The sequence below is a fragment of the Cebidichthys violaceus genome, unplaced genomic scaffold (assembly GCF_023349555.1).
Source record: "Cebidichthys violaceus isolate CVI_PGR_0920_01 unplaced genomic scaffold, fCebVio1.0.p SCAF_13, whole genome shotgun sequence".
NCBI lineage: Eukaryota > Metazoa > Chordata > Actinopteri > Perciformes > Stichaeidae > Cebidichthys > Cebidichthys violaceus.
This window is the reverse complement of record NW_027176296.1, coordinates 403,001-427,790: the sequence shown is the minus strand read 5'-3', so window position 1 is coordinate 427,790 and position 24,790 is coordinate 403,001. Positions and strand designations below refer to the sequence as shown.

General features: G+C 40.5%; 3 protein-coding genes across 4 annotated transcripts; 1 reads left to right on the top strand and 2 right to left on the bottom strand.

Annotated features, from left to right (window-relative positions):
- Window positions 1–164: 164 nt before the first annotated feature.
- Window positions 165–11,080, top strand: si:ch211-221n20.8 (uncharacterized protein LOC100034409 homolog). 2 transcript variants are annotated; one of them, XM_068707203.1, is made up of 23 exons: window positions 165–284; window positions 759–905; window positions 1,029–1,089; window positions 1,174–1,347; window positions 1,701–1,826; window positions 2,009–2,149; window positions 2,370–2,495; window positions 2,810–2,842; window positions 3,343–3,465; window positions 3,682–3,804; window positions 3,970–4,092; window positions 5,068–5,190; window positions 5,369–5,491; window positions 6,037–6,162; window positions 6,666–6,794; window positions 6,942–7,034; window positions 7,140–7,235; window positions 7,383–7,478; window positions 7,834–7,929; window positions 9,617–9,718; window positions 9,883–9,988; window positions 10,270–10,386; window positions 10,707–11,080. In XM_068707203.1, the coding sequence occupies exons 2-23, from the start codon at window positions 768–770 to the stop codon at window positions 10,783–10,785; spliced, it is 2,454 nt and encodes an 817-aa protein (XP_068563304.1). In that variant the 5' UTR covers window positions 165–284; window positions 759–767; the 3' UTR covers window positions 10,786–11,080. The 2 variants fall into 2 exon arrangements, with proteins under 2 accessions (XP_068563304.1, XP_068563305.1); XM_068707204.1 differs by lacking the exon at window positions 2,810–2,842.
- A 673-nt stretch (window positions 11,081–11,753) lies between these two features.
- Window positions 11,754–16,504, bottom strand: LOC137870190 (cytochrome P450 2J4-like). Its single transcript, XM_068707205.1, has 9 exons — window positions 16,262–16,504; window positions 15,305–15,461; window positions 14,617–14,766; window positions 14,322–14,482; window positions 13,952–14,128; window positions 12,897–13,050; window positions 12,580–12,767; window positions 12,355–12,496; window positions 11,754–12,179 (listed from the first exon to the last, which is right to left on the bottom strand). Exons 1-9 carry the CDS (start codon window positions 16,463–16,465, stop codon window positions 11,998–12,000), a joined length of 1,515 nt encoding a protein of 504 aa, XP_068563306.1. The 5' UTR covers window positions 16,466–16,504; the 3' UTR covers window positions 11,754–11,997.
- A 2,711-nt stretch (window positions 16,505–19,215) lies between these two features.
- LOC137870191 (cytochrome P450 2J6-like) lies at window positions 19,216–23,406 on the bottom strand. The gene is made up of 9 exons (XM_068707207.1): window positions 23,026–23,406; window positions 22,760–22,922; window positions 22,042–22,191; window positions 21,790–21,950; window positions 21,388–21,564; window positions 20,841–20,982; window positions 20,290–20,477; window positions 20,067–20,208; window positions 19,216–19,440 (listed from the first exon to the last, which is right to left on the bottom strand). The coding sequence occupies exons 1-9, from the start codon at window positions 23,227–23,229 to the stop codon at window positions 19,265–19,267; spliced, it is 1,503 nt and encodes a 500-aa protein (XP_068563308.1). The 5' UTR covers window positions 23,230–23,406; the 3' UTR covers window positions 19,216–19,264.
- Window positions 23,407–24,790: the final 1,384 nt, after the last annotated feature.

Genomic DNA, 24,790 nt, shown 5'->3' with positions numbered 1-24,790 from the left:
ATGTCAGGGTTCAAAGCACGGCCATATCCTGCAGCCTGCGGGGCCTGACTGCTGCTGCTCTTTAGCGGCGATTTGGGATTCGTGGAATGGGAAGTGCAGAGTTCCTGGACAGGATGTGGATTCACAGCCGCAGCGTACAGCCCCCCATACTGACAGAGAGCTGGCTTGCGTCTGCACGATTCAGCATCTGGAGAAGATAAGAAAGATAATTTTGACATCTGGATAACTCGCTGTCTTGTCGTCTATCTCAAACCCGTTCATAAGTGCGAATAGATCTAAGCCCGGTAAGTTTGTTACACTTTTACTCAGCTTGTGTTTCGCATAATTACCCTATAAGTTAGTCCCACGGACGCATTTATAGGTTTTCAGAGTCTATTGTTGCAAAAGTTTTATATAAACACCGCTGCTTTTCATATTTTCAAATTGAACTGACTCAATGTAAAACATGCAGTTGTATACCAGCTGCTGTACGTTTCTTTTGTTCTGTGTAGACAGCCCAGGGGGGTTGATGTTAACCTAATAACAGGGTTCTCTTACCCCTATGTTGTTTTGCCTGCCTGGACATGCACTGCATGGCTGCTGTGTGCCACTGCTGCACACAACTCATAAGTAGGCCTAAAATTTCACAAACTCATTCACCTTTATAGTAATGATCACATGCTCTGTACTGTTAATTTCTGCATTATTAAACACATTTGAGTTGTTTTTTCTTTGGCCGGCTTGTGGCTCAGTAAACACACCTCCTCATCTCCACACAGATTCGGGTGATGATGACTCACCTCGGGATTCTCCTCTCAGCCCTGCTGCTGGTTTTGGTTCTGGCTCTGTCTGTGTCGGAGCCTCTGATCAGCCCTGAGGAAAATGAAGTCCTGAAACACACAGAGACGGAGCTCACTAAGAGCCAGGCCAGTGACCTAGGAAACCCTTCACGCTGTTAAAGAGATATATAAGAATAGAGAGATATGTCCTTGCTGGATCATGTGATGTGCATAAATCAATATGTTGGTCTCTCCTGTTTTTTTAATCAGGCGACTGAAAATGCCATCGGAAATCTCAGTGAGACTACACCGAGCCCCATACCTACTACAGGTGATTTTTTTTTTATAGATTTTTTTCTGCGTCTCTTTTTACCGTTTCTCCTTAAGTTGCTATATTTTTCTTTCACATGAGCAGCTCCTTCGACTACCACAGTTTTCCCGAGCCCCGTTCTTGCTCCTCAGTGTCCGGGAAACCAGGTGATGCTGGAGAACAGCGCAGGCTGCGGTTGTCCATCTGGAATGGTGAAGAATGGTGACAACTGTGCCTGCCCTGTGGGCTTCACTCTGGAGGGGGCAGCAGGGTGCGAAGGTGAGAAGGGGCAGAGTCAGCGACAGAACAAGTGTTTAAGTGAAGGTGCTGTGTATAACGTTGGAACATCAATAAATCAGTACTGTATTCAATTTCAAGCGTTATTACTGACAAAACAAAAACACAATAGTCAAATCAGTGACAGAAGATGTCCTTAATGTAGCAGGATCAGTCTTCAGAAGAAGGCCTTAATCCGCTTTCTTTACAACAATTTTGCATTTGATATTTCAATGCCATACTAAATGTTTTCCATCGGTGTAGCAGGAAATGAAGCAGCTGTGTTATGTGCTTAGTGGTTGCACATGGTGATGCCAGTTTGATGCAACATATTATCTTCTCTCTGTACTCGACAGACGTTGATGAGTGTGAAGTAGAGGGGCCAGGACCATGTGGTCTCCATGCCAGCTGCACTAATAGCCCCGGCTCTTACTCATGTAGCTGTCTCCGTGGTTACCTGATGGGTGCTGGAGGGTGCAAGGGTTCGTCAGCATCTGTGTGTGTGTGAGAGAGTGAGAGAGAGAGAGCGAGAGAGAGAGAGAGAGAGGTAGAGAAGATGTACCGTATTTGTGGGAGAGTGTGCCAGAAGAAGAGTTGATTATCTGTACCATTCTAGCCCTGTGTAGTATGATCATAATGCATGTGTACCGTATGGGTGTTACAGATATAGACGAGTGTGCTCTGGCTGCAGTGACGGGCCTGCAGGCCTGTCAGGGTGATGCTGAATGCAGAAACACCCCTGGGTCCTTCACCTGCTCGTGCCCTTCAGGATACGTAATGGCTCTTAATGGAAAAAGCTGTGCAGGTGAGGCTGATGTTAACATCTGGTGCGCAAGATTGGGGAATGTGGGTCTACACATCAAAAAAATGTATGTTCAGAAGCATTGTAGCATTCAGAGGTAATGCCTTCCCCAAGCACTCTTAGACAGGATGTCTGGGTGTTGTTATCCCACCGTAACATCGCCGTATCCATACACAGCTTTGAAAGTTTCCTATTTATAGTTCCTGGTTTCTCTTCTCTGTAGATGTGGATGAGTGCAGCTTCGAGGAGCTGTGTCGCCGTGAGCTGGGAAACGTGTGCGTGAACACTCCCGGCAGCTTTGTGTGCCAGTGTCAGCCAGGCTTCAGAGCAGAGGCTCCAGCCTGCGTTGGTAAGTCTGACATTAAGCTCCACCACAGCTGGATGAGACCGATGTCCAGATTTGATCTGGTGTTGTGTGTTTCTCATCATTCACTAGAGTTCCTCCAGACTTAATGACTCCCGCTGACAGGAAGGAAGGCTTTGCAGGGATAGAGCGCTTTAATCTGCTGCTTTGCTGCTTGCCTGCGTTGTTACTCTTTGTTTTTGTTTCCGCTCTTTCACCTTTTCTTTAATGATTAATTTCCTCTCTTGTCCTCTATAAGCTCTCCAATAGAATTAGCTTTCTTTTTTTTTTGTGTGACTCTTCTGCACTTCTGGTCTCAGGTCCTGTGTGTCCAGACTACACCGTGTGTCAAGGTATGATGTGCTTCTTTCCTTGCTTAACACATGCTGCTTGCTTTTTAAAGGGTTAAATTGTCAAGGTAACAACCAAATCACAAGCAAAGTCTGGAGTGTTTGGAAAAGATCATCTTTAAGATGTAATATCTACTCTTTTTTTTACCCATGTTTTAGCACTATTTCAACAATTACAATTTCTTTAAATTGATTTGGGAAAGTAATACATGTGGTGTTGGACAAAGGGAAAATTAGATATTGTCTTCTTACATTAATACAACAGCTCCCCATAGTGTTGCAGGGACAACATTTTGAAATGAATGACTTCTCCCTAATAAAGACTTGATGGGGGTTTGGAGACATAAACATGATTTAGTAACTCAAGGGTGCATTGCACAGACAACAGTTGCTTTTTACTCAGCAATAAAACGTTTTATTGCAAATGATGTCACAGCAAGTGAATGAAACAGTGGTATACTTTATGCAGTGTTCTCTGTCTCCGTCCCTCGTCTCTGTCCCAGATGTGGACGAATGTACGGAGAGTCTTGCGGTGTGTGACGGTCAGGGTGTGTGTGAGAATACGCTTGGGAGCTACAAGTGTGTTTGTCGACCAGGTTACCAGGGAAACGGCACACACTGCGAAGGTAAGCAATTAGAGCTGACGTCCCTCCATGGAAAACTCCTGTTTCCTGTCGACGGGGTCAGCTTACGTGTGTGCGCGTGTTTTAATGCTTGCTGTTATGCCTTTCATTAAAATGATCCCAAATGGCAGAAGGATGATTATTGAATGGAAATGAACTGAGTTTTGGATCTGGTTTTTTTTTTTTCTTCTTTAATCTGTGTGTGCGCTCTCTTTCCAGATGAGAACGAGTGTGCATTAGGTGGTCACAGGTGTGACACCAACGCTCGTTGTGGTAACGTCATTGGCTCTTATTTCTGCCAATGCTACCAGGGCTTCAATGGAGACGGACACTCTTGTTTTGGTGGGTAAGCGTGTGTGTGTGGTGTGTTTTCCACATTAGTGGTGCTCAGTATCACTAAGTGTCCACCAGTGATACTTATGTCATGCAAACAATTACTTATTTGTGCCAGCAGCCCTTGGGCATACAGCACTCACCAGACACCTTCAGGATTGTCCTTGTTTACAGACATTGATGAGTGTGCTCTAAACAACGGCCACTGTCAACACAACTGCTCCAACGAACCAGGAGGGTACAGCTGCCAGTGTGACTCAGGCTACCAGCTGGACAAGGATGGACTCAACTGCACCGGTAAAACCATAGGCTGTATATACAATATCTAATAATAATAATCTAATATCGGATATATATAGTCCATAGGTAAAAACACAGGTCAGGAGTGGGGTGTCGATCAATTACACCAACTTTTGTGTGATGAAGGGAATAGTTAAACATTTTGAGAAATGCACGCATTAGCTTTCTTTCCGGGAGTTATGCCAGACAACACACAAATTATATTAATTAGCTGGTTACGGTAACCAATCTCTGAAAAGTTATCCTCAGTGTAAACAAGTTATTCGGGTAAACATTAAAAGCTGCACTGCTGGGCGTACAATGGTGTGAACACTTGCCAAAGAAACATCAGTTTGTCACGGTTGTATTAACGCTTGGCGTCGTGCACCTCAAACGCGTCAAGGTCGGAAGTTTGACATTTCAACTGGGAAAAGTCCAACCTCTGGTTTGTCTGGAACGCAGCATTAGAGGAGAAGATCTATATCACTTTTGCTTAATATGTCACTAGAACCAGGAGACTTAGCTTAGTTTAGCAGAAAGACTGGAATCAGCTTGTCTGGCTCAATCCAAATATAATTATTACACAAGACAAACAATATACAATTGCCTCTCATTCTCCCATTCACACTAACTGACACACCCATGACATTCATTTTTAAGCCTGTGAAAGAATTAGCATTTTGCATACAAAATGAGCTGTAATCCCTAATTTGCAGCAAAGTGGAAGGGAGTTCCATCATTAAAAGGATCGTCTCTCTCCAGATTATCATCTACAAAAGTCAATGCCAGTTTTGATACCTTGATCCAAAAAACCTGCCTCTTATTAACTGGTCCTCTTTTGAAAAACCCCCACTCACCTGGCCCTCCAAGCTTGCTATTGCTAAAATTAATTGCAAATATAGTGTTTGACTTAAGTCTCAATGAGCCTTTACAATACGTGGAGCCCTGTTGTGCCATTACAGAAACATTAACTAAATGTCTCTGATCTCCCAGATGTTGATGAGTGTCTGGCACTGAATGGGACCTGCAAGCATATTTGCATCAACACTCAGGGATCTTTCCAGTGCTCCTGCAGGCCCGGCTACCAGCTGCACATTGATGGCCACACCTGTGTGGGTCAGTCACTCACCGACACTCTTTCACTTTACTTTTACCTACTCATTTGAGTCGTTTAAACAGGCTGATTTACACAAACTGCCATGAATATGTCATCTCACGTTCTCATTTTGTGTGTGTGTTTGTGTTGTGCATAATTATTGTCTACGTGTTTGTGTGTGTGTTTGCGTGTGCTCAGATATTGATGAATGTAAACTCCAGAGTGGCGGCTGCTCTCACATCTGCACCAACTCTCCGGGAGGACACATTTGCCACTGCCCTCCTCCTCTTCTGCTCGACACAGACAACCTCACCTGCAGCAGTATGTTTCTCATTACAGTGTGGACATCACATTATTTTGAGTTTAAAAAAAAAAAATATGATTTGCAACTCTGGAAAATTGGAACACTTCACAAATGGCAAATCAAACTGTTATTCTTATTACTTAGATTTGTATTATTCGTGATCTCATTGTAGCTGAAGATATCGCAGTTTTAAAGAATGGTCCACACACCGAACTTTAGCATAAAATATATATTCTAACTCTTAAACAACAGCTTTGACTAATTACTTATAGCTATTGCATTTTTCATTGAAGAATACTTTTTATTTGATGTCTTTTGATATCGTCTGTCACTTTAAAACCAATAATTTGACTGTTGCCTATAATTACAGCTGCAACTAATGACTATTTTACTATAAATGAATCTGCAGATAAAACTCTCAATGAATCCTATTGTCTAAGAAGTGGAAGAAAATAAAGAAAAATGCCATAAAATAAGCTTAAAAAAATGGTTTAGCTCTGCCAAAAACATTTTTATAATTTGTAAATATTCATTGTTAAAATATTTTTTTCAAATTGAACAGATGTTACATCCTGCAATCTGAGAAATGGAGGTTGTGACCACATATGCTCGGTGAGGGCTGAGGGCCAGGTCCAGTGTAGCTGTCGGGCAGGCTGGAAGGTGGGCGAGAACCAGAGGAGCTGCGTGGGTGAGACTTGATTTTCTGTCATCAGTGCCAGTTTTTTTGGGAACATCTAATTATGTTTAAGGCCATATCTATGCAGAAGAAGTTTAATGGTTTTTTTAAATGTATTTATTTTAAGTACATATACTGTAAAAAACAAACTTAGTTGACTCCTCTCAGACTTGGCGATCTATTGAAACAACCATTTATTGCTGCAGTCCTTCAGAAAAAAACAGTAAAGAGATGGAGAGGTTTAAATGGCTACAATCAACTTCTCATCCATTTTGCACTTGCCAGGTGGGAGGTGTTCATTAAAAGCAATCATGCCGGCTGGGTTAAAAGGCAGGGTGGAAATCGGATGACTGGTTCAGCTGTGGCCACATTTTCTGGGATGATAAGCTTGTGTGCACACAGCTGAGCTTCCCTGCTCTTTTAGCCCAAAAGCATAAACAGACTGCAAAATACAGATTGTTTTGCAGTTTTAAAATGTGCAACTGTGTAACTGTCCCACTGTCTTTTGTCATAAGATGTGAATGAGTGCGCGGACTTCACAAACGGAGGTTGTGAGCAGCTCTGTTTGAACCATCCGGGTGGGTTTAACTGCACCTGCAGGGTTGGGTATGAAGTGCGAACTGATGACCTCAGCAAGTGCCAGCGTGAGTCAAACACCAAACATCAAGAAACGAAGATCCTGATGAATCTTACTACAGCAGTAGTAGCAAAAGGGATCACTTTATTCTTGTTTTTGTGAGGGCTTAAATTTTAACTTGAAATTATGCATCTAAACTTCTCTGCCCTTCCAGCTGTGTGTAACCCTCACTGTCACAACTATGGAGTGTGTGTGGCCCCAAGCAGCTGTGAATGTCCTCCAGGCTACCCTGGACTAGGCTGCTCAGGTACAAACCATGACTGTTGTACATGGACACCACATATGTCGTTGTAATAGCACAGTTATTTGCTGTTGCTGTGAGAAATGGATCCATGTTGATTGTGTATTTCAGCCATGTGCTCCCCACCCTGTGCCCACGGAGGTACCTGTATGCGCTGGAACAAGTGTCTGTGTCCTCCTGGCTGGACCGGAGCAGGCTGCCACACAGGTACATCATGCTGTAGAGACTGTCTGTAAACACTGGCAGGATAGAAGTTCAATTGAGTAAACAAAGCAGACTGTGCTAAAAGAAAAACATTAGCAGTTATGAGATAGTTACATTCTCTCTCTCTCTCTCTCTCTCTCTCGCTCTCAGCGGTTTGTGAGCTGCCCTGTGCTAACGGTGGTCGCTGTGTGGGGCCTGATACCTGCCAGTGTCCCTCGGACTACACCGGCCTCCAGTGCCTCTTGCGTGAGTAACAAAACCACCAACACATCTGGCTTCAGTTACACCAGGCATGCAGGTACTTCTGGGGGCCTCCATGCTTGTTAGCAGCACTGGTAAAATATGTCTTATACCATGATGGAAAAACAAAAAAGCATCGGGTAATTTAAGAAACGTCATGTTTAGATTACATAATATACCCCCAAGTTTAATTTTTCAACAGAGACCTACTTCTATCTGTGTGTGTGTGTGTGTGTGTGTGTGTGCGTGTGTGTGTGTGTGTGTGTGTGTGTGTGTGTGTGTGTGTGTGTGTGTGTGTGTGTGTGTGTGTATGTGTGTGTGTGTGTGTGTGTGTGTGTGTGTGTGTGTGTGTGTTTTGCAGCCCTCTGCACTCCTGCTTGCCGAAACGGGGGAACATGTGTGGATGTCAACAAATGCACTTGTGTTGGCGGATGGCAAGGAGCTCGTTGCCAGATAGGTGACATTACACTCACTATTTTCATCTATCCCTTGCTACACAATTGTAATATTATCAGCATGCATTTTACATAGAGAAACCATGTTTAACCCGTAAAATAAGATAAACTAAGATAATCCTTTATTAGTCCCGCAGTGGGGAAATTCACAGGATCACAGCCGCAAAGTTGACAGTGCACACAAGATACAGAGTAAACAATATAGTAAAATGTAGCAAAAGTCATGAGAATTGTTCCCCACTTGTTCTAATTTATGCGAACACATTATTTTTAATGGCTTTTTCTCTGGTGAGATGCTGAATTTGTTGTTGGCCCCTCTGCACCCTTTTCACTCCCAGCACCTTTTTCACACCAAGTTTAATTTGCTTCCATCAGGACGCAGGTTTTCCCTCTCCAGAGGAGTCACTAACTGATATGAGGTTCCATTATTCCATCAGCTATTGGGCTTTTTAAACAAAATGAGATTTGGTTTGTTACCAGCTGTGGATGCAGCACAGTTTTCCCTGTTCTGGCTTCTGTACATTTCTTTGGCTGACTATTACAATACTGATGTTTGCATTAACCTGTGTACTTTTTTTCTTTTTTCTATTGCTGTACTTTTCTATATTTATTATCATTGACTGTGGTCTGTATGCCAAATTCCCTCTTAAGGACATAAAAGCTTTTCTATTTTCTACTTGTGGGTTGAGATTTCAAAATAACAAATTGTGAGCTAAAAATGGCTTTTTGGACCCACAATAGAAAATGTATTGGAAAATACAAAATGTATAATTGAGTATATACTGTATATGTATATAATATGTGTATATAATCATATCATAGGCTTAGGTTGGAATCTAATTCCAACCTAAGCCTTGGGACCCAAACAAGAGGTCCTAACAAAAATCTAAGAATCTTTTTTCCCCTCCACTTTTTTTGTGTGAAATACTTATATGTCTTCAGTCCTCTAAAAATCCTTCAATTGAAACAATCTGAGAGGGAAGAAAATTGCTGTCCAGACAAAACAAGCACTTTGATGAAGTCAGCTTTGACTTTTAACTTTTAACTATTTTTTGACAAGCACGATTAATGATTAATTGGTTATGAACATAGTTAGGTGCAGCCTAAGCTCTAGGAAAACATGGCTCTATTTTAAATTGCCAAAAGCCAATAATGTTGGGTGTGCAGTTCTCCAGGCAGCCAGTCGGTGAAGCTGTGCACTGATTCTTGAGCACCTCCCATCTCTAAAGGCTGAAGTCACTGTTTGCTCTTTCTGAAGGCTGCTGGATATACAGTCTTTACCTCTAATACGTTTTTAACAGCATAGCTTAGAATTCAAAATTAAATGTGGAATACTCAATAGCCAGAGAAAATTGCTCCCCTCCTTAGTGTCATGCTAGGTGTAGATACATTTAAACAGAATGTTAGTTACATATAAAACAAACACAGTCCAGCTTGTCTTGGCCACTGTTCCAGCTCACTGTTTGCTCTAAGTACTAGGTAATAGGTTTTAGCTTATAGGTTGTTTTTAATGGTTTGGAACCGGCTTACATTGCAGACTATCTGTCTTATATTCCTTATACTTAGATTTCAATTTTCAGGTATTCAATTTCTCAATTTTCCCTACCACTATGTAATAGTACAGTAATAGATGTTCTGTGAATTTCTGCCTTAAACTTGACTGCATGTTGTCTTTTCTGTCTCCCTCAGAGCCTGTTCAGTGTCAGAAACCTTGTAAGAATGGTGGAGTGTGTGTGGGCCTCAACAGGTGCCGCTGCGCCAAAGGATTTACTGGAAGTCTCTGTGAAACGGGTTAGTCTGTGTGTATGTGTGTGTGTGTGTGTGTGTGTGTGTGTGTGTGTGTGTGTGTGTGTGTGTGTCTGTGTGTGTGTGTGTGTGTGTGTGTGTGTGTGTTTAAAAGACCTTTCTGTGCCGTCACTTTGCATTAAGACTCTCGCTGTGTGGTGTGTCTACAGCAGTGACCACCCCCTGTGTTCCACCCTGCCAACACGGGGCCACATGCAGTCCTCACAACACCTGCACCTGTCCAGAGGGCACTGCTGGCCTGCGCTGCGAGAGACTGTAAGTATGAACGATACCAACAACAATAAGAGGGTCACAAATAACACCAGCGTTTCTTTAATCTGTGGTCTGTCTACTGTTAACAGTAGCTACAGTTAAAGGCTGGTGCTGTTCTATAATTTTGCTGTTACAATTGGCAAAGCGAAATGGAACTTGCAATACCAGAGAAATAATGATGAATTGTTGATTGACTGTGTGTAGGTTTGGGAAAGCCATGTGATTGAAATTATTATTATTACTTATTTTTCATGGATGTGTGTTTGTGTTTGTGTGTGTCGTAGGACGTGTCCTGTGGTCACCACGGTGGTCAGTATGGCTCGAGCCGTACGAAAGGCATTTAGGGAGAGTTACGTTGACCGCTGTGGACCTCTGGGAGTTCAACTTTGCACTAAATACAGGTCACCTGTTTTCTTATCACATTCGATTGATATGTATTAAGTAGTTTGTGAGGTTATTTGTTTCAAGTAGCAGAGGAGTGGAGTTTTATTACAGGGCTGTTCAGTCATGTTACAATAACTTTCCTGTCATCTACTCTTCTATATGTACCTATTTGAATAGATTAGATTAGATTTGTAATTGCTATTTAAGTTCAGGATAAAGCCTTATTGCATAAGCAAATGTGAGAGGTGTGTTACAGTAGCATTTGTTTTTTTTAGCATATGTAAAAATCAAGTTGGATCAGAGCATAAGTAAAATGATGATAAATGTTTTGTTCCAGGACAAACCAGGCACGTGTGTACCTGCAGGCCTACAGGGTGGGCTACAAAATCCAGTGTCCTGAGAGGAAGGGCAGATGATTCATGTTGTTTAAACGCTCCACGTCATGAGGAAACATCACCCAACGGACAACCAACTGAAACGAGACGAGCTGTGAACTGTAAAATCTAACTGAATTAGTGAGGAGGCTTTTTGTGGCTTCTCTGAGGGCAAGCCTCAACTTATTAGATCTGATATAAGTTGACAATTATCTTTAAATCAGTTCGTACACAATCATGTTTACATTAAATGAGAAATATTCCTCAGTATATAAATGTGCAATGGTTTCATTATTTGTCATGTTTGTATATGTCTAATTAAAATTATTAAACATTACTTTTTTTGTCTTTTTATAAAAAACTTGTAAACTACATTTTTATTACAGTCTGTTAACTCTTGATTGTCTGATAATAATGGCTGTCAGCATAAGATCCTACAGTACTCAAGAGTTCACTTTAGGGAATATTATTAATACAGATAAAGTGTCACACAAACACACGTTTTTGAGGTTAATATCTCTGATTTTAAACTAGAATGACTGTGTGAATGACAGGACGAAGCAGTTCTGCGTCTACTTTTACTACTTACGTCACTGAACTGCAGTGTATATATTCTTATCGCTGTGTAGTGCTGACATCTGCCCTCTTACCCTGCACACAGGTTGAGGACCTTGTTTGAACTGCATTCCTGTTAAACTTGAATGTGTAAGCAGGTAAAAGGCTTTGATGTGGCATACTTTGATTCAGGAGCTCCAGATGTTGACAAAGATGTCCTCCTTCAGGATTTCACAGATGTTTTAGAAAATGGATAGACCATATCTCAATACAGATCTTTTAGCCCAACCCTTCAAGTGACATTTCTTGTTACCTTAAAGCTCCACTTAAGCTCCCTGTTCAATCAGAGTGCAGACAGACATAGTTAACTTAACAACTAGATTGTGAAGAAAAAAGCAGAACATTTGTCACGCTAAAGATCCAGATGGTCTATTAGGAGTTCTTGCAGACCAAAGCAGACCTAAAGAAAGACTATATTGGATGTACGATTGGCAGAGACACTACTCTAAATAAATGCTAAAATTGCTCCATGTACATTAGACTGTAAATAGGCAACAGTTTGCTCAAAACATTAACCATAACATTTTAAGGGGACACTGCGTTGTTGTCGACTTTTTCTGCCCCCAAGTGGCCAAACATATTTCAAAATGAACAATCTGAAATATATTTGGAAAATGTGCAAACGCTTGAGGAGGTGTATCACTCTTTGCGTGAAGTGGCACAGATTTCATAGGGGTTGGGTGAAAGGGTGATGCCAAAACGGCCCTTCATCACAGGCTCCACACCCGGAGGCATGGAGAAGCTGAAGCACTGCATAAAGGAGGTGAAGAAGAGGAAGAGCTCCATCCTGGCCAGGTTCTCCCCGAGACACAGTCGCTTGCCTGCATCAAAATTACACAACAACAATTCATCAGAAAATCGGGGACAACAGAGTCTTTACCGCAGCGACCCCTTTGCTGCATGTCGCCCCCCTATCTTCAGCTGTATCTAATAAAAGCAATTCAAAACCCCCAAAAATAATCTTAACAGAATTTTTTTTTATGAATTGGTACTTACCGGAAGAGAAAGGGATGAAAGCAGCTGGCTTCACAAACTTGCCCTCCTCGTTCAGAAAGTGTCCTGGGTTAAAGGTGTCGGGCGTCTCCCACTCATTCTTGTCAAACAGCACCGAGGTCAGATTGGGGATTATTGTAACTCCCTGGTGATTGGAATTGTAAAGGCAACTCATAAAGATGCAACATGGTCGTGTTTGAGACATACAAATTGTACATGAGAACAGACCTTTGGGATTGTGTAGCCTCCCAGCTGGATGTCGTTGTTGGTAATATGAGGCAGACTGAGAGGAACTACGTTGCCCATCCTCTGGACCTCGTGTATGACAGCGTCCGTGTAGGGCAGGTTGGCACGATCTTCCATGGACGGCTGTCTAGTCTGTCCAATCACTCCGTCTATCTCGGCCTGAACCTTTGCTGTGCAACAGGACAGCAGATGAGGGAACAATAAATTAGTCTGGGACTTAATGAGTGCAATTCAGGTTTGCACTTATTTCTGCCAAGCAAACTCCCAATGACTTCTTGTCCACATCTGTGTGCTCTTACCCTGGATCTCAGGGTACTTTGCCATGTAGAGCAAAGCCCAGCGCAGGGTGGTAGATGTGGTCTCAGTGCCAGCCCCAAACAGATCAAAGGCACACATTACCAGATTGTCCTCATTAAAACCAGCATCTGCTTCATCGTCCTTCTTGTCCTGATGCTGAACATTTCAAAAATATATATATTGGCCCTTTTCACAGCAGCCATTTCTACAAGTCATAGAAGAGTTAACGCAGGTGTAATTGATCAAAGGCAGTATGGCCCTGTTCCATTGAGGTATTTTGCATGCTGGCTCACTGGAACAGCTGTGACACTAAATACAACGGGACCATAATCTATTTGATCAATTATGTGTTTACCCAAATACATGTCAAGATGGCTGCTGTGAAAAGGGCCTATTGCTATTGATATACATTTTAAAGTCAACTTTACATGCAACACATGATTACCAAACAACTGGCCTTGTTGTTTGAATATTTGAATAGTGGAACCTATCGGCATGGGTGGAAATTGATTATCAAAAATGTATTTATTACAAGATCACACCATCCGCAACACCAAATTGGGCCAGGGGTTGTAAAGGGAGCAAGTTGAAGGGGCCATTAAAATTTTCACATTCAAAAGGTGTGATGGCAAATTTCCACTGTGACTATTGTCAGACCACTCAGTGTTTTGGCCCTTTTTGTCTTGTGAGATAAAACTTCAAGGTTTTAGGACCCCCAGTTATAAACAAGGTTAACAAGGTTGTTTTCTTAATGTTTCTTAATTTCGTTACTATTAAATAGTTTTTTCCACCACAATGGTTAGTCAGGGAACATGGATCTGAGTCATAAAAGTAATGTTTCTTCCATTTGAGTGATATTAAAGCCAATTTACAGTCTTTTATACTTTGTCTGATGTTCATTTTACTATCATGTAAGACAAAGAAAAGTAACAAATGTTTAAATTGAGAAGCTGGGACTGAGGAATGGCTGGTAGTTTTGCTTGAAAAAGGACTTTGAAAGATGAATGGCTAATCAAAACAGTGGCCAGTGGATATTTCTTATCGTTTGTCCACCCACCTTCTGAATCTCATTCAGGTAACAGTCAATGAAGTCTCTGGGCTCAGAGGGGTTCCAGTCTTCCTTGTGCTTATTGATTTCTGTTTTCATCAAGTCCATTGTTTCACCATAAATATTTTGAAGTGTGTGGTGTGGCCCCGGCAAACGCCTCATCAGCACAGGAAATGCGTTGTACAGCTGTTAATATAAATAAGAAGACTGTAAATAAGACTAAGACCACATTTAAGTCAACGCGTAATACCTCGCAACAATTTCATCTGTGACATTAAAAGATCAATGAATACTGATCAGGATAAGATAGTATTCAGATACATTGATCAGGTACAGTACAAAGCAGGAAGCTTTCATCAATAACTTTGAAATGCAGTACCTGTGCCCAAATGGAGGCTTCAATTTGGGTCCCTTTGTCCAACAACATCAACATTTTCAGAAACTTCTCATTACCATACTCAAAGCGATGACCAAAAACCAGGGAGCAGATGACGTTGGAGACAGCGTTGTTCATTATTAAATGTAGAGTGAAGGATTTCCCTGGACAGTTGGTCACATGGCAAACATATCAAAATGAAAAATGAGTTGTCAGATGAGTAAGAAGCCTTATGTATTTGACTTCAGATTACAGCAGTTACAGCCTGTTTTAGATATTTGTGCATCAGATTCTTTACCTTTATGAGTAGCGATTTCTTTGGATAAATAAATAAATTCATCCAGTATGGAGGATTCGAGGGATTTCTTGCCAACGCCAAAGTATTTGAGAGTGAAGAGGGCAAATCGCCTCTGCTGTTTCCACTTATGTCCATTAGAAAAAACAATACCTGATGAGAAAAATGTAATTTAGATTAATAACAACAGACTGGGATATAAAGGAGTTCACAGTGAGTACAAAACAGTCTGTATGTAAAGTGGAAAACTTATCTTAAATTTGATCAAACTCTAGAGAAATACTTGATAACTTGATTAACTAAACTTCATCGTCATGAACATGCACTTATACTTGAAAATAGTGACAGGTTAAACTCTGGTTCATTAGCAACACTAGAACATCAAATTCATAAAGTCAGTCAATTCTGATTCAACCTCACCAATGAAAAATTACACGTTTCTGTGTCTTTGACATTTATGGATTTAGATCACATCAGTGAACGTAACAAAGACTATCTCAAAGAACTAAAATGCATCTGAATCCTCAAAACGGATGAAATGTCCTATTTTACAAATTTCAGCAGCTTGAGCAAAAATATTGTATAACACTGTTCTTCATACTCAATGAGCAAAAGCCATCCACAAATCGCTGCAGCCATCAGTGGTGGAGTAGAAAATCTTAAGTCAATGTGGTCATAAATAAGTCTTTACCCATCTCGGGCAACACATCAGAATGGAGTGGAAAGTCCGGTCGATCAGACATTTCTCCTTTATTGAGACCCTCTTGAAGTGCGCTGAGGCCATTCAACACCACCGTCCATGAGCGGCCCATTTTCAGGCTGTACACGTTCCCATACTTCTCGGCTAACTGCCACAAAGACAACACAAGTGAGTGAGATAAAAAGCAAACATGCCACCTTTACCTTGAGTTGTGAGTAAATGCTCCAAAAAGCAGAAGAAAGTTGCAAAATATATTAGATATGTATACTTCTTTTCTCAACAACCACATTGCATAATATCCAGTGTTGTTTAAGAATTGATTTGAAAATCAGGCAAATTGGATTTGACAACTTTAGATCTCAAAGCCGGGAAGGCTGCAGAAACAAAACGATCTTTGTGTGGACTGTTCTTGTGTCCTTCACAGCTCTCCCATTTTTTTTCAGTTTCATGTTTATTAAGTTGTATCCAACCCAATTATTTTAGTGTGACTGTTTCTTGAGATAATGCCCACATCTTCTATCCTATTCAAATTCTTAAAAACAGCAATACTGCGATATTAAGATAGTCCTTTACAAGTAAAAGTCCTGCTTTGTCCCGCAATGTCACTCATGTAAAAGTTTTATTAGCAACATATACATAAGGTGTCAAAAAAAAAAGTTTTCATGAAGCAGAAATGCCTCCCTGTGAGCGTTATATAAAATAAAATTATTACTGGTACATTATCTAAATAGTTTTACTGTTTTAGTCAAGGTGGAGCTAATTTTAACAAGTTTAGATAGGCTACTATTTGTGTAGTTTAATATAGAATATCATAAAGTATGTTGAGTGTCAAACTCTAGTTTTAAGAGCTTAATTATTTTAGTTTATATACTATATTACTTATTTATTTTATAAGGTAATTAATTTCCCTCAATCTGACGACAAATGGATACATTATCTCAGTCCCACCTTAGTCATGTCTCCATGGACATTGCTCTGGTCGAAGGAGAACATGTTGCCCATGAGAGGAAAAGCCCAGGGTCCTGGAGGAAAGCTGCTGGGCCGACGGACCCTTAAATACTCTGCGGTCAACAGCAGCACCAGGGTGAAGAGGAGCAGGCTGCGGCCGTCCAGCCACAGCCACGCAGAGGAAACACCAGAGAGTTGATCCATTGCAACCGGCTGCCTCAGGATACACTGGTTGCGGTTTTGTGTTCGCTTCCAAGAATATCACAGAGGCAGGGAGTGGACTACACCTCTTATCTAAACATTGTGGTAAACAGTACAGCAGGGTGTACGACTGGGCTGTGATTGGTTGTTTCCTGGAACGGACTTAAGTCACCAAGTCACCAGTGAAACACTTGTATCTCCAAAACAAACACGGAACAAGGAAGTCATCAATTTAAGCTAAGTTTCTCTTAAGAACACCGCAGGTGGCCTTTATCGAGTAGGCTACTAGTTGTGTTAGCTTATAACAGTTATTATATATATATATATATATATATATATATATATATATATATATATATATATATATATATATATATATATATATATATATATATATATATATATATATATACACATACAGTTGTGGTCAAAAGTTTACATACACTTGTAAAGAACATAATGTCATGGCTCTCTTGAGTTTCCCCGTTATTTCTACAACTCTGATTTTTCTCTGATAGAGTGATTGGAACAGATACTTCTTTGTCACAAAAAACATTCATGAAGTTTGGTTCTCTCATGACTTTATTATGGGTTAACAGAAAAAGTGATCAAATCTGCTGGGTCAAAAATATACATACAGCAGTGCTAATATTTGGTTACATGTCCCTTGGCCATTTTCACTTCAATTAGGCGCTTTTGGTAGCCATCCACAAGCTTCTGGCAAGCTTCTCGTTGAATCTTTGACCACTCCTCTTGACAGAATTGGTGCAGTTCAGTTAAATTTGATGGCTTTCTGACATGGACTTGTTTCTTCAGCATTGTCCACATGTTCTCAATGGGATTTAAGTCAGGACTTTGGGAAGGCCATTCTAAAACCCTAATTCTAGCCTGATTTAGCCATTCCATTACCACTTTTGATGTGTGTTTGGGGTCATTGTCCTGTTGGAACACCCAACTGCGCCCAAGACCCAACCTTCGGGCTGATGATTTTAGGTTATCTTGAAGAATTTGAAGGTAATCCTCCTTCTTCATTATCCCATTTACTCTCTGTAAAGCACCAGTTCCATTGGCAGCAAAACAGCCCCACAGCATAATACTACCACCACCGTGCTTGACGGTAGGCATGGTGTTCTTGGGGTTAAAGGCCTCTCCTTTTCTTCTCCAAACATATTGCTGGGCATTGTGGCCAAACAGCTCGATTTTTGTTTCGTCTGACCACAGAACTTTCCTCCAGAAGGTCTTATCTTTGTCCACGTGATCAGCAGCAAACTTCAGTCGAGCCTTAAGGTGCCGCTTTTGGAGCGAGGGCTTCCTTCTTGCACGGCAGCCTCTCAGTCCATGGAGATGCAAAACACGCTTGACTGTGGACACTGACACCTGTGTTCCAGCAGCTTCTAATTCTTGGCAGATCTGCTTTTTGGTGGTTCTTGGTTGACTCTTCACCCTCCTGACCAATTTTCTCTCAGCAGCAGGTGATAGCTTGCGTTTTCTTCCTGATCGTGGCAGTGACAAAACAGTGCCATGCACTTTATACTTACAAACAATAGTTTGCACTGTTGCTCTTGGGACCTGCAGCTGCTTTGAAATGGCTCCAAGTGACTTTCCTGACTTGTTCAAGTCAATGATTCGCTTTTTCAGATCCATGCTGAGCTCCTTTGACTTTCCCATTGTAGCGTTTGTGGGTGTTTGTATCCAATGAGCCCTATTTAAATGGCCTCAGAGAAGTCACCAGCTGTAGTCACTCATAATCACTCACAAGAAGTTAAGAGGCCATGCTATGAAGCTCATTTCATTGACACAACTTTCTAAGTCACCAAAATTGCTAATTCATGTTGCTGTATGTATATTTTTGACCCAGCAGATTTTGTCACTTTTTCTGTTAACCCATAATAAAGTCATGAAAGAACCAAACTTCATGAATGTTTTTTGTGACAAAGAAGTGTCTGTTCCAATCACTCTATCAGAGAAAAATCAGAGTTGTAGAAATAACTGGAAACTCAAGAGAGCCATGACATTATGTTCTTTACAAGTGTATGTAAACTTTTGACCACAACTGTATATATATATATATATTTCATAGTCTGTTTACCCAGATGATTTACAAGGTTACAGTGGTATTCTTAAGCTCTACCCTTAGAATTGTATTCTATAATTGTCTCAATACCAAAACATTTAATGTAAAGTTATTTATTAGCACACATACATGCAAAATATTTGATGCATGCTGCTGATTAAGTTGCCATCTCAAAGCTAAAAACTCTTCCTCCAACACCTTAGCTTTTACAAACATATAGGGATAGCTGCCTTACATAATTACATGAGTCTCAATGTAAAATAAAATGGTATGTTCTGTAGATATTGACCTCCATATCCTCTTGGGCAGGTGTTGGAAATCCAAAATGTTTTTAAGATGTATCACATTACAAATTCAAATGAAATTCAAATGAAAGAAGCAATAGAAATATTTGAATAATGTGTGCCTATTAAACTGCAGCTAGTATTCTGAAATTCAAAAGAGACTTTATTAATTAAACTAGGTTTCTAAATTAGAGGTGATGCAGCCATGGTTTGGAGCAAACTGGAAAGAAAATATGCAATTAAACAAAACAAAGTGCAACGTAACTTTCTATATCAGAGTTTCGTAGACCGAAAGAGATACCTGCAGTGGACCCCATGACATGCCATCTATAATTAAAGCCAAATATCAGTTTGCTATATTCAACAAACCCGGTCACAGTGACTGTATTCATGAGTGGTGAAGACAGAAAAAAAAGATATTGCTTTATTATGTCACATCTACATTCAGCGGGAGGTTACGCAGATTTCATATGGAAGTGGTGCCATAGTGATGCCAAAGCGAAAGTCCATCACAGGCTTCACCCCAGCAGGCATGGAGAAGTTGAAGTGCTGCATCAGAGAGGTGAAGAAGAGGAAAAGCTCCATTCTGGCCAAGTTCTCCCCGAGACACAACCGCTTACCTGAGACAGGAAAACAAACTGAAACAAACTGAAAAGTTCTGTGACACAGAGTTTTGGCCACTTCATCAAACTAATTTATGTCAACAGTAGCAGTCATTCTCATAGGGCCTTTATAGGAAGTATAACTTTTAACCGTTCTGGTAACTGTCATAACTTTGGTCCTAATTTTAGGTCTAGTGGTTCACAAAAAATTATGTCGCGATATAAACAGAATTTCCACAATTATAACAAGTTTAAGTAATTATAATCAGGGAAATGTACTTTAAATATTAAAAGTAAAAGTACTCTATGCAGAAAAATGTCCACAGTGACACCTTTACAGTGCTTTTGTTGCATGATCAACTAATCGCTTCACTTACTTTTATATATTATTACGTGCAGTAGTTTGCTTCATAACGAAGCATCATTTTTTATCAGGCCTTAATGTTTTGAAAGAATTTTTAATGATATTTGCCTCTAAGATGTAGTGGAGTATAAGTATAAAGTGGTATAAAAAAGAAAATAATCAAGTAAAGTACAAGTACCAAAAGGTTGTACTTAAGTGCAGTACTGAAATATTCACATTCCAATACTAGTGACTTACATTCAATAAATTCAATAAAACAAGTGATTGTGTTGCTCCTCACCAGCAGAGAAAGGGATGAAAGCAGCTGGCTTCACAAACTTGCCCCCCTCGTTCAGAAAGTGTCCTGGGTTAAAGGTGTCAGGCGTCTCCCACTCATTCTTGTCAAACAGCACCGAGGTCAGATTGGGGATTATTGTAACTCCCTGGTGATTGGAATTGTAAAGGCAACTCATAAAGATGACATGGTCGTGTTTGAGACATTAAAACTATGTATGAGAACAGACCTTTGGGATTGTGTAGCCTCCCAACTGGATGTCCCTGTTGGTAGCATGAGGCAGGTTGAGAGGAACTATGTTGCCCATCCTCTGGGCCTCGTGTATGACAGCGTCCGTGTAGGGCAGGTTGGCACGATCTTCCATGGACGGCTGTCTGAACTGTCCAATCACTCTCTTTATCTCGGCCTGGACCTTTGCTGTGAAACAGGAGGGGAAAAGAAAAAAGTTACAGTATTTAATAGCAGTAAATATTTTATCAACAGGCTGCAAACTCATGGAAAGATGAAGCACCACCACATCAGTGAATATAGAATGATTTGTGTTCCTGTTGAACCTTGAACCAGCCATGAGTGGATATATGTTTTACAAGTTTGTTGCACAGAATTAGACATGAATTTGTAGGGCACTGGTGATGTGACCATATATGTCACCTTGGAAATAAAAGTAGTCAAATTATGAATCTAATTTCTACACCTACCAATAAATGTGTTTAAGTATCAACCATTTGCACACTATTGAGTCATAACAAAGAGCTTCACTGGTTTGGTCTGTGCTCTTACCCTGGATCTCGGGGTACTTTACCATGTAGAGCAAAGCCCAGCGCAGGGTGGTGGATGTGGTCTCAGATCCAGCCACAAACAGATCCATGACACACGCAATCAGGTTTTCCTCGTCAAAACTATTGTCAGTCTGCCCCTTACTCTGAAAATATATACAAATAAATATGTTCAAACATACTGTTAAATTATTTATGTTGTTGTCAGAACTTTTACATCCAGGGTTACAGTATTTTATTATGGTAAACTAAAAGCCTTAATGTGTACTGGACTTTGTTTCTTGAACAAGGCTTGGCTTTGTTAGATTAAGGAGTGAATGCTGTTGGAGATAAGACATCTAAGGCAGAGGCCATGGCAAAAGGGCTTAGCAGGTCTTTGCACATTTCAACACATACTGTAGCAGCCTGGAGTGATGCCACTATTAAACATTATGTCAGTACAACACATTAACAGCTGATAGTTCTGATGTAGATGCAAAACAATGATGTTCACAGGAACTTCATGAGAAACACAGCATAAGAAAAACAAAGCAACATATAGTGCCAATCACCATCTGAATCTCATTCAGGTAGCAGTCGATATAGTCTCTTTTGTCAGAGGGATCCCAGTTCTGTTTGTGCTCCTTAAGCTCTACCCTTATGAAGTCCTTTACACTGTTCCAGATGTGGTGGACTGTCTGATGAGGCCCTGGTAAACATCTCATCAGCAGAGGGAAGGAGTTGTAAAGCTGCAGAGCAGAGCAGATTGGAACAATAGCATATTGAAAACACATTTTTTTTTCTCGAACAATCAAGAACAAATATTGAAATCCCATTTACAAATCGGCTTTTGTGCATCTTACTATATATGTACCGCATATTACAACTACTAGCATGAATGATTAACTGATTCACAGAGAGGAACGTATGATATATTGCATTAAGATTCCATCAACAGCTGTAAAATGCTGTACCTGTGCCCAAATGGAGGCTTCGATTTCAAGACCTTTGCCAAACAACTTCATCAGTTTCATGAACTTCTCATCACCATATTCAAAGCGATGCCCAAAAACCAGGGAGCAGATGATGTTGGAGACAGCGTTGTTGATGACAAGGTGTGGATCGAAGGGCTTACCTCCACAATTAAACAAAAAAAAATCCAATTTAAATTGTGTATTTGTTATTGCGTATAATTCTTATTGTGTTGCTGTGCATTTACTATTTACCTTTATGGCTATTGAAGTCTTTTGCACAATATGTAAATTCATCCAAGATGATGGGTTCCAGTGACTTCTTGCCAAATCCAAAATATTTGAGGGTTAAAAGTGCAAAACGCCTCTGCTGCTTCCATATATTTCCATTACTGAAAATGACACCTGATAGTAGATAAAAAGGAATTAAAATGAACTAAATAGAAATCAGGAAAATTCAGGAATATACTTTTACACAAATATTAAATAATAATAATAATAATAATGTACATTTTTGTAAGTGCTAAAAAACTGCTATATAAAAATACATTTGTTACATGTGAAGCACACTAACAGAAAAGTGAATAGGTTTCTAATGATTTCTGTAACAACCGCACAGGAGAAGCATGCAAGAATGATGCTGAAGGGTCAACAAAACTGAGATTCTCAGTAGCAAAAACACCTCTATCTTTTGTTCATTCGTTATGTATTAACAAATGTGTTTATCAATAACTTTTATTCCCAATAACTTGTATCCACTATGTCACAAAACAAGGTAAAAAGGGTACAACAAACTTTGAACCTATGAACAATCACAACTATAACACTGATTGGGGGGAAATCAATGTATCACACAGTGTATTCACTCAACCATGCTTTCCTCTATGAGTATGACAAGAGTAAAATAGCAGTCAGATACAAAGGCTTTGCATCTGTGTATGTATGTGTCTGTGTGTGTGTTAGGTCTGCTCACCTCGTCCGTGATTTATGTCCTTCACCAGCAGGAGCTCTGGGCGGTCTGCCAGGCAGTCTCCCTGATTAACCAGAGCTTCTTTCAGAACCTCGAACCCGTTTAACACCACCATCCATTTCTGACCCATTCGAAGGCTGTACACATCTCCATATCTCCCAGCTAACTGTGAGAGAAGGAAGAGCATGATGCTTAACATGACAGATAACACAAGCAGTCCCATTAGGAATCCTGTAACATTTTTAAAGGTCTATTTTTTTACGTGTTACCTGTGTCAGACTCTCATGGGTCCTGTTGTGATCCACAGTGAATATGTTGCCCACGATAGGAAATGCCCGGGGCCCTGGAGGGAAGCTTCCCAGCCGACGGTTCTTAATATAATCTGCAGTGAGGATGAAGACTACAGTGAAGAGCAGCAGACTTTTGACATCCCAGTTAACATAGGATCCAAATACAGAAAAGATTGAATCCATTCTGCAATCAAGGAATCAAGCGTGTCTAAAGAAAGCCTGTGTTTTCCTTGCTTCTCTTGTCACATAAAAGACTGGTGTTGGTACAAAAAGTGACTTCTCTCTTCTATGAGGGTGACGCTTGATGATATTTGCTCTTAGCAGCACAACAACGTCCTACTGCTTGCACTGGACTCTGCCCTCTTTATTAGACTTCTGGCCTAGTAATGTCGCCAGCTCAGCTTTCCCGCTCGATTTAAACTCCGCCCTCTGCCTCTCTCACTAACAAGTACATGGCCCAATCCCAATCTCCACCCTTACGGACTCAAGGATTTTGAGGCGCGCTCCCGCAAAGTCCGTGAGGGTTTAGTTCTGTCCCACTGTCAAATTGTCGAGTGTTTGAGGGCTCTCTGCCAGACATTTTTAACCCTTTATGAACCCTTTCCGTAAATCAGCATTAGATGCCGACTTTGCCGAAGGGAATTACCCAAAAATCATTGCAATGTGACACGGGGTAACCAGTGGAAGCATGGGCCCAATCCCAATGTCCCCCCTCAAGCCTCAAACCCTGAATCCTCAAGGACTTACTGACGTCACCTGGTAAGTGGTTGAATATGAGACTGCGAGGGCTTGAAATGGGGTAAAGACGAATGAGACAGCACTTTGCTAAAACATATCACGTTACCATGAAAATGACAAAAAATATGATGTATAATTGTGGGAATTTATTTTATACTTTGTACTCCCTGATTTGAACGTCTTCCTGGCTCTTTCCTCACAAGATGAGAGGTAATTTCATCTAATCTATGTACTTGTTTTTGTCAAAACAGCTTCAATGACAAAATCAAATATTTGATGAATAAAAAAATTTACTAAAAATATCCTCTGAATTCATGTTTTTTTTGTTCCATATTTAACCCTTAATGTTTCTGAGTAAATTTAATATTCCAGGCTGAACACACGGGAGCCGTCCTCTTTCTTTACCTTTTTTATACATCTCCATGCATCCACTGGATGCCCCGTGTTTAACGTCACATTGCAATGATTTGTGGGTAATTCCCTTCGGAAAAGTCTGCATCTAATGCTGACTTACAGAAAGGGTTCATAAAGAGCTCAAAATGTCTGCCAGAGAGCCCTCAAACACTCAACGATTTGACAGTGGCCATTCGCGTTTTACATTGTCTGAAGGTAGTGTTCTAGGTTTAGCAACCCTGTATTAAACCAGCTCCGGTGCTAAATAATTACAGATCGTAGTATTGATAAACCCTGACGTTAATGGTGCTTTTTTATTAGTACTTTGTAATATTTTGAAATCATTTATTATCATTTGCTCTGCTCTGTTGGACTAAAAATAACTTCTAACTTTACTTCTGAATTTATTTGTTTCCAGAATTTTATATAACTTTTAAAAAAACAATTATTTAGTCATGTAGGAAAACAGAGTATTGTAAAAATAACTCTTAGTTGTACTAAAATTCTAAAGATGCCTATCAGTACCTGTAGGCCACCGTAGTTCTCCAAAGCGCTCGGAAAGGGAGGGGCTGAGCTGTGGGGTATTTAGTTGATTGCAACCTGCCACTTCCAC